At 56.0% G+C, this 10,472-nt stretch overlaps 1 protein-coding gene across 1 annotated transcript; it reads left to right on the forward strand.

The window, feature by feature from the left end:
* The first annotated feature begins 457 nt into the window (after nucleotides 1-457).
* Nucleotides 458-5,365, forward strand: NOL12 (nucleolar protein 12). Its single transcript, XM_006750844.3, has 6 exons — nucleotides 458-614; nucleotides 1,974-2,079; nucleotides 2,422-2,470; nucleotides 2,992-3,134; nucleotides 4,406-4,503; nucleotides 4,936-5,365. Exons 1-6 carry the CDS (start codon nucleotides 535-537, stop codon nucleotides 5,099-5,101), a joined length of 642 nt encoding a protein of 213 aa, XP_006750907.2. The 5' UTR covers nucleotides 458-534; the 3' UTR covers nucleotides 5,102-5,365.
* The last annotated feature ends 5,107 nt before the right edge of the window (nucleotides 5,366-10,472 follow it).

Raw genomic sequence — 10,472 nt, forward strand, 5'->3', positions numbered from 1 at the left:
TGAAAACCACTGCCTTGCACAACCCTACAAAGTCACTATAATTATCCCCATTTTACAAATAGGGTAATTGCAGCCAGGCGAAGGCAATCGGTCCAGAACCACAGCTGTAATTGGGGGTACCAGGATTCTAATCCAGGGAGTGTGGCGCCAGAAATGTGTTCTTGGAGACCACTGACGAGTTGACATCAGAATCAAAAGTAGGATCAGCAATATTTGGCCATTCACTAATAACTCCGTACTGAGCGGCTACCGCGTGCCCAGGCACCGTGCTAAACCCTGGGACCTCTCTTTCACCGTTGCTAGTCTAGGACAGGGATTGGGGTTAGGAATCACGGGGGGGGGGGGCAAGTACCTGAGTGTTAACCCTCAGAAGGCAGGGCTGGGGAGGCGGGCTCCGCGGCCCCTTTAAAAGGCGGGGCCTGGGCAACGGAACTGAGGTGTCTTAAGTGCGAGGCGCGCCCGAGAGGCTAAAAAACGATACACCCGGAAGTGTCTTAGGCGTGCGGGAGGCGCGCCGCCAGAGGCCTCACCGCTATGGGCCGCAACAAGAAGAAGCGAGATGGCGACCACCGACGGCCGCGGCTTGTTCTCAGTTTCAACGAAGAGAAGCGGCGGTGAGTGCCAAGGCTGGAGCTGATGTCCTTCAGGCCGCCGGCCGAGGCCACAGCTAGGGCCGAGGCCGGGCGGCTGACTCTCACGCAGAGGTCCCTTCCGGCCCCGCCCTCTCGGCGTGGCCCGAGGCTCCCCTTCGACATCCCCCCCCCCGCGGAATGGAAGCGGCCGCGGTCGGCCCCCACGCCTGGGGAATGGAATCGCCCTCCCCGCCCTCCCGTCGCTAGGTCTGCGCCCCAGCTGGCCCGGGTCCTGCTGTGCGCGCGGCCAGAGGGCGGGGGCGGGGCCCGGAGCTCAGGCTTCGACCTCCCGGGCCCAGCCCATCGGCCCCGCAGCCCCGCAGGCGGTGCGCTCAGTGTTGTTGATGAATGAGGAGTGAATGAGATGAGCGTGGCTTAAGTTCATTTATGCCCTCATCAGACGTGTCGTGAGCTCCTTCGGTGTGTGGGTGCCAGATCTCGGGACCCCTGAGCTGGACCCCTAAGCCTCAGCCTCCGGTCCATCAGATGTCCCCTGCTCAGAGCGCCACTTTGCCATATGGCAGTGGGTCAGCGAAAAGCCTAGTGTTGGGCCCCCGGAACGTTTGGGAATGGTGCAGCCAGCACTAGAGAGATGAGAAGGAACCCGGATCAGATAGGGGAGGGGAATGCAGGGTGGCATCGACGGGCCTTACTGATGGGTCTGGGGGCGGCTGTCCTGGGGATATGGGTGCCAGTCCAGTGGAAAGTTTGTGGATATCTGCGTGAGGGTGGCCTTGAAAGCCCTGCTAGAAGTGGCTTAATTCACTGGGTCATGGAATCTGGCGACATAGAAAGGGCCCCCTGCCTGTCCTAGGGTGCATAGGCCCACCTACCTGGCCCTGTTGAGGCTGAGAGCCCTGGAGGGGGGATGGGTGGAAAGAAGCAGCATCTCCCTCTTCTGACCTTACACTCTCTATGACCTTTGGCAAGTAGCCTAGCCTCTCTGTTCCTCAGTGTTCCCATCTGTAAAACGGATTGGTACCTACCACACAGGTTGTTGTGAGGAATACGTGAGGTGACACATGTACATTTTTTTTAAGGTTTTTTTTTTTTTTTTTAATTTGGGAGAGAGAGCGAGCACACACAAGCAGCGGAGGCGGGGGTGGAGGAGGAGCAGAGGGAGAAACATTGCCCGCTGAGCCGGGAGCCCGATGCGGGACTCAATCCCAGGACCCTGGGGATCATGACCTGAGCCAAAGGCAGGTGGTTAACTGACTGAGCCACCCAGGTGCCCATGTGTAGATTTTTGTAATAGTACAGTATTAGTGGTTTTTCTCTTCCTGGAATGAGCCTTTCTTTCCTTGTGTCTCCTCCCGACTCTCCCTTGCCTCTTTCCTGTAGGGAATACCTGACTGGCTTCCATAAGAGGAAGGTAGAGCGGAAAAAGGCAGCCATTGAGGAGATCAAGCATCGGCTCAAGGAGGAGCAGAAGAAGCTCCGGGAGGAGGTGCAAAGGGGGAGGATGGGTGAGGGAAGGGGGGTAGGGAGAAGGAGAGAGAGAGAGTGTGTGTGTGTGTATATAAAATCTGATTCCTGAGGGATTTACATCCTTGGATGGCCTTAATACGAACATCTGCAGGAATAAGGGAAGGTGTAGGCAGGCCTGGGGAGCAGTTTGTACAGGGAGAATCATGGTGGGCCCTGGTCTGGGGAAGGCTTAGGATGGAATCTCCTGGTGTTTCACGAGGAGTCATTCATGGTCTCACTCACCCTGGAGATGAACAATGCTCCCGCCTGAGGTTGGCTGGAGAGGCCACACTCACTGTGTTCCCTTCCCTTTTGGTTTCAGCGCCATCAGGAATACTTGAAGATGCTGGCAGAGAGAGAGGAGGCTCTGGGTAAGTCCCATCTTTACCCTGACCTGGAGAATAGCCAACAGGCCTAGGTTATTTATCCCTGGGTGGGTGGAAGGGGAGAGGTGTGGGGGCTGCACAGCTAACTTCCCTAGCTCTAGGGGTCTTGGGGGTGATGTCAGGGCCAGGGGCGGTCTTCAGCAACCTCTGAATGTGAGTGGATCAGACACAGGAAGGACCAACCTCTTGGTGAAGCGATCCTGAGCAGAAAGCCCAGTTCCTGAGGCCTGGAGGACTTGGAGGGGGGGAGTGGGCAGCAGCAGCTGCTGGGATCACACGAGGTTTGTCCTAGATGAGAACCAGATGCTCTGAGGTCTCCCCGGAGCATCAAGGGAGGAGTTGAATCGCTTACATTTGCCTGCAGGCCGGGCTCTGGAGCCGCTGACTTCCTGGACACTCTCCCGTAGCGTAGAGGGAACCGTTGCAGTCTAGGGCTGGGCAGGGGGTGAGAGTCTGGCTACTTGTGCTCTGAGGCTGACAGCCGGTTCTGTGCCCGCCTTGCGCAGAGGAGGCAGATGAACTGGACAGGCTGGTGACAGCCAAGACAGAGTCGGTGCAGTATGATCACCCCAACCACACAGTCACCGTGACCACCATCAGCGACCTGGACTTCTCGGGGGCCCGGCTGCTGGGACTGTCTCTGCCTGAGGTGGGTGTAACTTCCAGCCCTAGAGAAGACGGGCCCCAGGTGCAGGCTGGCTTGTCGGGGGTGCCGAGTGCTGTTCCCTTTATGGGGATTGCAGTGCGAGGGGCTCTTTCCCTCCTGGGCACTTGTCCAGGCCTGGACAAAATCCCTGACCCTGGGGCTTGCAGAAGCCAGTTCCATGACTCAGCGGCTGTGGGAACGTGGGCAAGTGTCTTCGCCAGTAAGTTGTGGGGGTCACTGCTGATGGCACTGTCTCATGGGATTGCTGTGAGTGTAAAAGCGATTCATCCAAAAGAAACACCGAAGATAGCGGGGTATGGTGATCACTGCAGTGCGTGGGAACAGCAAAAACGCGGCCCGGCCGTGCGCACTAACACTGAGTTTGCAAGCTGTGAGTGGGGAGGTACTCACAGATTGCAACTGACATTTAAAAAAAAAAAAGGAGGGGGATCCCCCTAAATTTTAAAAGCACTCCATGGGCCCTGACTCGGGAGCCATGGAACCTTCAGGAAAGGGCAGAGGAGAGCACTGCTTTTGCGTGAAGCAGCAGCATGTTGTGTTGTTTTGCTTCAGTTGGTGTGATGCAGTGTTCCTCCTCAGTGGGGGGGACTACCTGCTGGGGAATATGAGCGAGGGAGAGGCTTTGGAAGTGACGGGGAAATGTTATGCAGGCAGAACTGCCTAATAAGCTCTCAAAAAAAACCAAAAACAAACAAAACCCCAAAATTAAAAAATTTTCAAAAGTAAAGAAAAAGAGGAAAGAAATAGAACAGAATGTCATTGAAAGTATCACAAAGCCTCCCAGTGAAGTACCATCTCAACGAAATGTTTGTTTCCATCTGAGTTGCGTCCGTCTGGGTGGGGTGGGCATTTCAGTACCTGTGTGTCCTGAGTCACAAGGCAAAGCACGTTTCCTGTCACTGGTGAAGGCGTCCTTGAGCCCCGAGCCAGTGCTTTGTGGCGTCCTTACCGAGCTCACGCTCCTCTTCTGTCTCCTGCTCGTTCTTCTGTAAGTCCTCCCGGCCTCAGCTTGCCGTGGACATGCAGACGCTCACAGCTGGAAGAAAAGGGGGACAAGGCTGTGAGACTCAGCTCTTCCCTGTGATCCCCGCTTCAGGGGGGGTACATGGCTTGTCCACCTGTGGCCTTCTCAGAGCCCTGAGCCAGGCCTTGAGGCTGTAGGCCATGCCCCGCCCTGACCGAGCCGTGACTGCTGGTGTCAGGCCTCGCGATCTACCGCTCCGTGTGACGGTCCTTGTCCTGTGCTTCTTCAGCAAGGGGCTGGGCACGGGTCCGAGGAAGAGGCGTCCTCCGTGGAGAAGCCGACCAGAGCCTTACCCAGGAAGTCCAGAGACCCCCTCCTGTCCCAGCGGTGAGCCCTGGTCTGTCCTCCCCTAGGATACTGCTCCCTCGTGGCTGACAGTGGTGACGGGGCCTGTGGAGCCGCCCCTCGCCAGCCTGTGGTGGGTGGCATGGGGCAGGTGTGGGGGCTGGAGCAGCCACTCTGCTCTGCCTATCGAGTATCCCTCCTCCCGTTCCCCACCCCCACTCCCCGACAGTGGCCAGGCCTGGGCGTCCTTAGTGCCTGGGGTAAGGGCCTTTTTATGAGCGGAGGAACTGGCAGGCCCTCTGGGGTCAGAGCAGGCTGCCTTTGGCATGGATTTGGTACTCCCAGCATTCAAGGCCTGTACCGACTTTCTCTGTGAGCCAGGCAACCGGTCACCCCTGAACCCAGCTTTGCACCCAGGCCCTGCTCCCCACAGTAAATGCGGCCCCAGCCTCACCAGCCTTCCACGTCCTACAGGATCTCCGCTCTCACGGCATCACTGCATACGCACAGTCGCAAAAAGACCAAGAGGAAACGTCCCCGACGGGCCCAAGACTCCACCAAGAAGCCCCCGAGTGCCACTCGGACGAGCAAGACCCAGCGCCGCCGGCTGACGGGCAAAGCCCGGCACAGCGGAGAGTGAGCCCCGAGAACCAGGCCGTGCCCAGCCTGGGCTCTAAGGGCAGGGCCTGTGCTGTCTCCACTTGGCTGGCCCAGTAACCCAGCACCGAGGTGGGGACTCTGCGGCCCACGGCGGGGAGGCCAGCACCTCTGGCCCAGAGCTTGGACCCTGGCAGGGGCAGGCAGCTGAGAGGTGGCTCCCCCCAAGAGGAGCCTTCAGAGCCGAACCTGGGGCATCTTCCCAAATGTCTCCCCCACTGAGCCTTCATCAGATTTCTGAAACTGAGTGCACTTGTGGTCTGTTTGTCCCTGACCCTGATGCCGCTTGCCAAGGGCAGGCTTCTGAGGTGGTGGAAACCGTCAGGCGGGTGGGTCCATCTTCCCCGTCCAGCAGTTTTCCCTGTGGGGATGAGACAGGTAGTGTTAGGTCTGGGCCCCCTAACCCGGGTTGCAGACCAGCATAACATTGGAAGAATCCAGAGTCATCCAGCTGCTCTGAAAAGCAGGCTGCTGGGCCAGGGGGGTGAGTGGCGCTGGACTCCGCCCTTTACTGGCTGAGACTTTGGGTCTGTCCCTTCTTGGTCTCATTGGTCTCCTCAGCTGAAACTGAAGTGGTGGAAGTGGATGAGTTCCAGAGCGTTCCCCACCCAGCTCAGGACCAGTGAGAGATGGACAGGGTGACGGGAGAGTGCAGTGCCAGGAGCAGCCGCAAGTGCCACCGGGCCCCGGGGTGTGGGAGGCGCTGGCAGGAGGGGGAGCTGACCCCCCAAGCAGGTCTTCCTTCTGCTCAGCCCGTGGAGGGCTGCCATTGGGCAGGCTCAGGAACAGGGGCTCTGTTAGGCCGTGTTTGGGGGTGACTGGCACGCTCCCATGTCACTCTCCGGACCCGCCATCTGGTGCCTATCTGAGGGCCACACCTGGACTGGGAACGCGAAGCTTGGGGCTTATGGGTGGGAAGCGCTGTGACCTGGTTCTTCAGCTCCTTCACCTGCTCTTCCTGCTGCCTCCCTGTTCTGGGGGTGGGGTGACTCGCTCTGCTGGGCTACCTCCATCCTGGGCAGAGGGTGGGGCCTGCTAGCAAGTTCTGCAGGTGGTTCTAGTGCTCAGCCCAGGGCCGTGAGTGTGAGCCTTGCCCTCAGGGCCCCCCGGGAGCAGAACACCTCCTGCGTTAGCGCACACGGCAGGGCCTGGGTTTGAATCCTAACTCTGCTACTTGGCCTCCGTGTGAGCGCTTTGCTGTGCTGACCTCATGGGTAAGATGTCAAGACACCCACCTCCTCGGGCTGCCCTGAGGCTGACGTGAGCCGCAGGTGCACCTGCAGGCTGGGCTCCCAGCTGCCGCTGTCCCCTGTGACCGCTGACCCACGTCTCTTCTCCTGTCCCCGGTGCCGTGGGGGGTCATTTACCATTTAGACCTACATGTCGTGATGTTTACAAGTATTCTCATCCTCTCTCTTCCATGTGCGCCATCAGTTCTTACAGCAAACCAAGGAGATTGAGTCAGCGATTTTGCCCATCTTGGGATCAGAAGTGATGGAATCAGAACCCTCTGGAGAACTTGCCTTTTCTCCCCAGAACCCCTCTCTCCATGCTCCACGCCTGGATTCTTGCCGCTCTTCATCTGGTGGGCCTCCTGGGTTTGGGGCTTAAAGGATTAGGTTTAGCTGCATATAATAGAAAACAAAATTTAAAAACAACTGGCTTGTATAAGAGGCGTTAACAGGGAGATAACTAGCCTGGAGCCGGGGTAGGGTAGGGCTGGGGGGCTGGGATTGGCAGGCTTTTAGGTTTTTGCTTTGTGCCATTTTCTTTTTTTTTTTTAAGATTTTATTTATTGGGGTGCCTGGGTGGCTCAGTCGTTAAGCGTCTGCCTTCGGCTCAGGTCATGGTCCCAGGGTCCTGGGATCGAGCCCCTCATCGGGCTCCCGGCTCAGCAGGAAGCCTGCTTCTCCCTCTCCCACTCCCCCTCTCTCACTCCCCCTGCTTGTGTTCCCTCTCTCGCTGTCTCTCTGTCAAATAAATAAATAAAAAGCTTAAAAAAAAACGATTTTATTTATTTGACAGAGCGAAAGAGCACAAGCAGGGGGAGCAACAGAGGGAGAGGAAGAAGCAGGCCCCCTGCTGAGCAGGGAGCCTGATGTGGGACTCGATCCCAGGACCCTGGGATCATGACCTGAGCCGAAGGCAGATGCTTAACCATCTGAGCCACCCAGGCGCCCTGTTTTGTGCCATTTTTCAACACATGGCTTCCACCTCATGGTCCAAGATGGCTGCTTGAGCTTCAGCCATCATACTCGCCTTTCAGCAGGCAGGAAGGAGGAAAAGTTGAAGAACATGTCCCTCCCTCCTTTTAAGAACATTTGACACTTGTCCTGTGCCATTGGTTGGGCAGAAGGCAAAGGCAAGGGACAGGAGGAAGAGGGAGCTCCTGGCTGTAGGGAAGCCTGGGTCCTGTGGTTCATTCTGGAGAATCATGCGCCCGAATAAGAATTGAGGATTGTGCAGGGCACCTGGGTGGCTCGGGCCATGATCCCCAGAGTCCTGGGATTGAGCCCCAGGGAGTCTGCTTCCTCCTCTCCCTCTGCCCTTCCCCACTGCTCGTGCTCGCTCTCTTACTGGCGCTCTCTCTCTGTCTCTCTCAAATAAAAATCATGGATACAAGCAGCAGAGTCTCCCACAGAAGGTGGATGTATAAGGAAAGGGCTGTCAGAAGAGGATCCAACTGTATGGGACCAAAGCCACAGCAGACGCTTGCTTTTCTGTTCCTGGGTTACCGCGGTGAACTTCCCCGATGCTAGCAGAAGGAGCAAGGCCTCTCAGCTCAGTAGAGGAAAGACTCTCCCAGTAGGATGTGTTTTGGGGCAGCTGAGCCCTCCCTAGGGGGACAGGTAGGCAGGCCCGCTGGAGCTGCCCACCTGGGCTGGGAGCTGTAGAGGAGAAGGTTCCATGCCAGGGAAGCCGAGGCTTTCTTCCTCTCCAAAGTACCCTGGGCCTCAGAGGCTTGGAACCCCCAGAGCTGACATCTTCCAGATGTTGGAGGCGCCCTTTAGATGTTCACAGGCTGCTCACGCCTTTCTTGCTCTGTGAGCCACCTCCTCCAGCCTTCCCCCCTCCCCACGTGGGCCTAATGACACTTTGTGTTTCCTTCTTGTAACCACTGAACACACTGTAACCTAGTGACCTCTGTCCCCACTAGCAGACCATGAGCCTTCTGAGTGAGAAGTTATGTCAGTAATTGCTGTTTCTGCCCCTGGCACAGGGCCCGTCTCACCATAGGTCCTGAGCCAGTCCTGGCTGAATTACATGGGACCCAATCCCCCTCCCCACAGGTGCTCCCAATGGCCCTTGAAATAATTGTTCTAGAATTTTCTTGGCCCTACTGCCGTGTTTGCCTGTCTGCAAATTTCTGAATCTGTTTCTTTTTTTTCTCCTTCCCGTCACCATATCCATCTCTCTTGGGCCTCCACTGAAACCTTCCCCATCACCCGATTTCTTTTGGTTGTTATTTGGCAATCATGCTGGCTAGGTCCTCGCCCCCTAGCCAGCATGATTGCCAAATAACAACCAAAAGAAATCGGATGGGAAAGTAATTTATCGAGCACTTCTCATGTAACTCACAGCAGCATGGCAAAGTGGGAATTAGCTCCATCTGACAGGGGAGAAAACCGAGTCACCACTTACATAATGTCAGAAGTTACCTGTCATGGCTAGTAAGACATGGTCCTTGCATCCCTCGGAGGGGGCAGACACATGGACGTCCCTCTGGAGGTCAGGGTTTTGACAAAGTGTTAGAGGGCAGACATCCTTACAGCCCAGAGGGCAGAGAGGAGGGCATCCAAGAAGGCTTCCGAGAGGAGGTGATCCTTGATGTGAATCTTGAAAGATGACTTGGGTTGGCCAGGCAGCTGAGGGAGGGGATGGGCAGGTAGAGGGCCCTGGTGAGCAAAGGTGGGGAGCGGCCAGAGGGGAAGCAGCTGCAGAGGCCCTTGGGCCCCAGACCCTGAAGGGCCTCAAACTTGAGCTGAGGACCTGGACCCTTATCCTGTGGGCAGTGGGAGCCCCTGAGGTGGGGCTGGGGAGTTGCCAGGGGCAAGTCAGTGATTGTTTTAGAGAGATCTCCCTAGGGGTAGTGTGGAGGCTGCACCGGGAGTCCTGGAGCCTCCAAGACCCTGTTGTAGTTACTCCGGGGGAGGCAGGGAGGCCCTCCTCTCATGCAGGCACCCATTGACTCTCTCGCCAAGCATTTATTGAGCACCTATGAAGTCCCAGTCACTGGGGATACATTGGTGAACAAGAGAGGGTGGTCCCTGCCCTCCAGTGACTTATATTTCATGAGCTGTAGCTGTAGGGACTGAGTGGAGGAGAGATGATAATAGTAGCATTTATTGAGCACTTACTGTATACACCACTCATTGAGTTCTCATAGTAACCCCACAGTCTAGGCAATTCCATTAAGCCCATTTTGCAGTTGAGGTACATTGAGGTGGCCCCCTCAGGAAGCAAGTCACTCCCTAGATACAGACATTAATACTGCCTGACTGGCTGAACAAGCTGAGTCTTACCTTCAAGGGGTGCAACTCAAGGTGCATAATGTGAAAGAAACCCCAGGAGCCATGCGAGTCCTGCACAGGATCTCAGCTCAGCACAGTGAGCCCTTGCTTAAGGCTGGGGAAGCCAGGGAGGGCTTCCTGGAGGGGGTGCCATTTAAGCTATCACTAAGAGAATGAAAAAATCTATCTGTGCTTTACCATTTCAGAGACACTGCATAGGCTAGAAGACCTGAACATTAGCTTCGTTTTATTCACAGAGTATTTAAAAACAGTTTGACCAGAGGTGCCTGGGTGGCTCAGTCGGTTGAGCATCTGCCTTCGGCTCAGGTCATGATCTCAGGGTCCTGGGATCGAGTCCCGCATCAGGCTCCCTGCTCAGTAGAGAGTCTGCTTCACCCTCTCCCTCTGTCCCAGCCCCTGCTCATGCTCTCTCTTAGTCTCTCTCTCTCAAATAAATAAATAAAATCTTAAAAAAAAAAAAAAAAGAATTCTGTGGAGAGGAACAATTCTGAGTGTTTACCCAATTTTTTGAGGCAAAAACCAAATCAGGGCGCCTGGGTGGCTCAGTTGGTTAAGCGACTGCCTTCGGCTCAGGTCATGATCCTGGAGTCCCTGGATCGAGTCCCGCATCGGGCTCCCTGCTCGGCAAGGAGTCTGCTTCACCCTCTGACCCCATCCCCTCTCATGTGTTCTTTCTCTCTCTCAAATAAATAAAATCTTTAAAAAAAAAAAAAAATCAAAACCAAAACCTAAATAAGTTGACTTCGCCATATTTTTTTTTTTTAATTTTTATTTATTTATTTGTCAGAGAGAGAGAGCACAAGCTTGGGGGAGCAGCAGAGG

Source organism: Leptonychotes weddellii, chromosome 5 (genome assembly GCF_054177405.1).
Source record: "Leptonychotes weddellii isolate Sample4059 chromosome 5, ASM5417740v2, whole genome shotgun sequence".
Classification (NCBI taxonomy): Eukaryota; Metazoa; Chordata; class Mammalia; order Carnivora; family Phocidae; genus Leptonychotes; species Leptonychotes weddellii.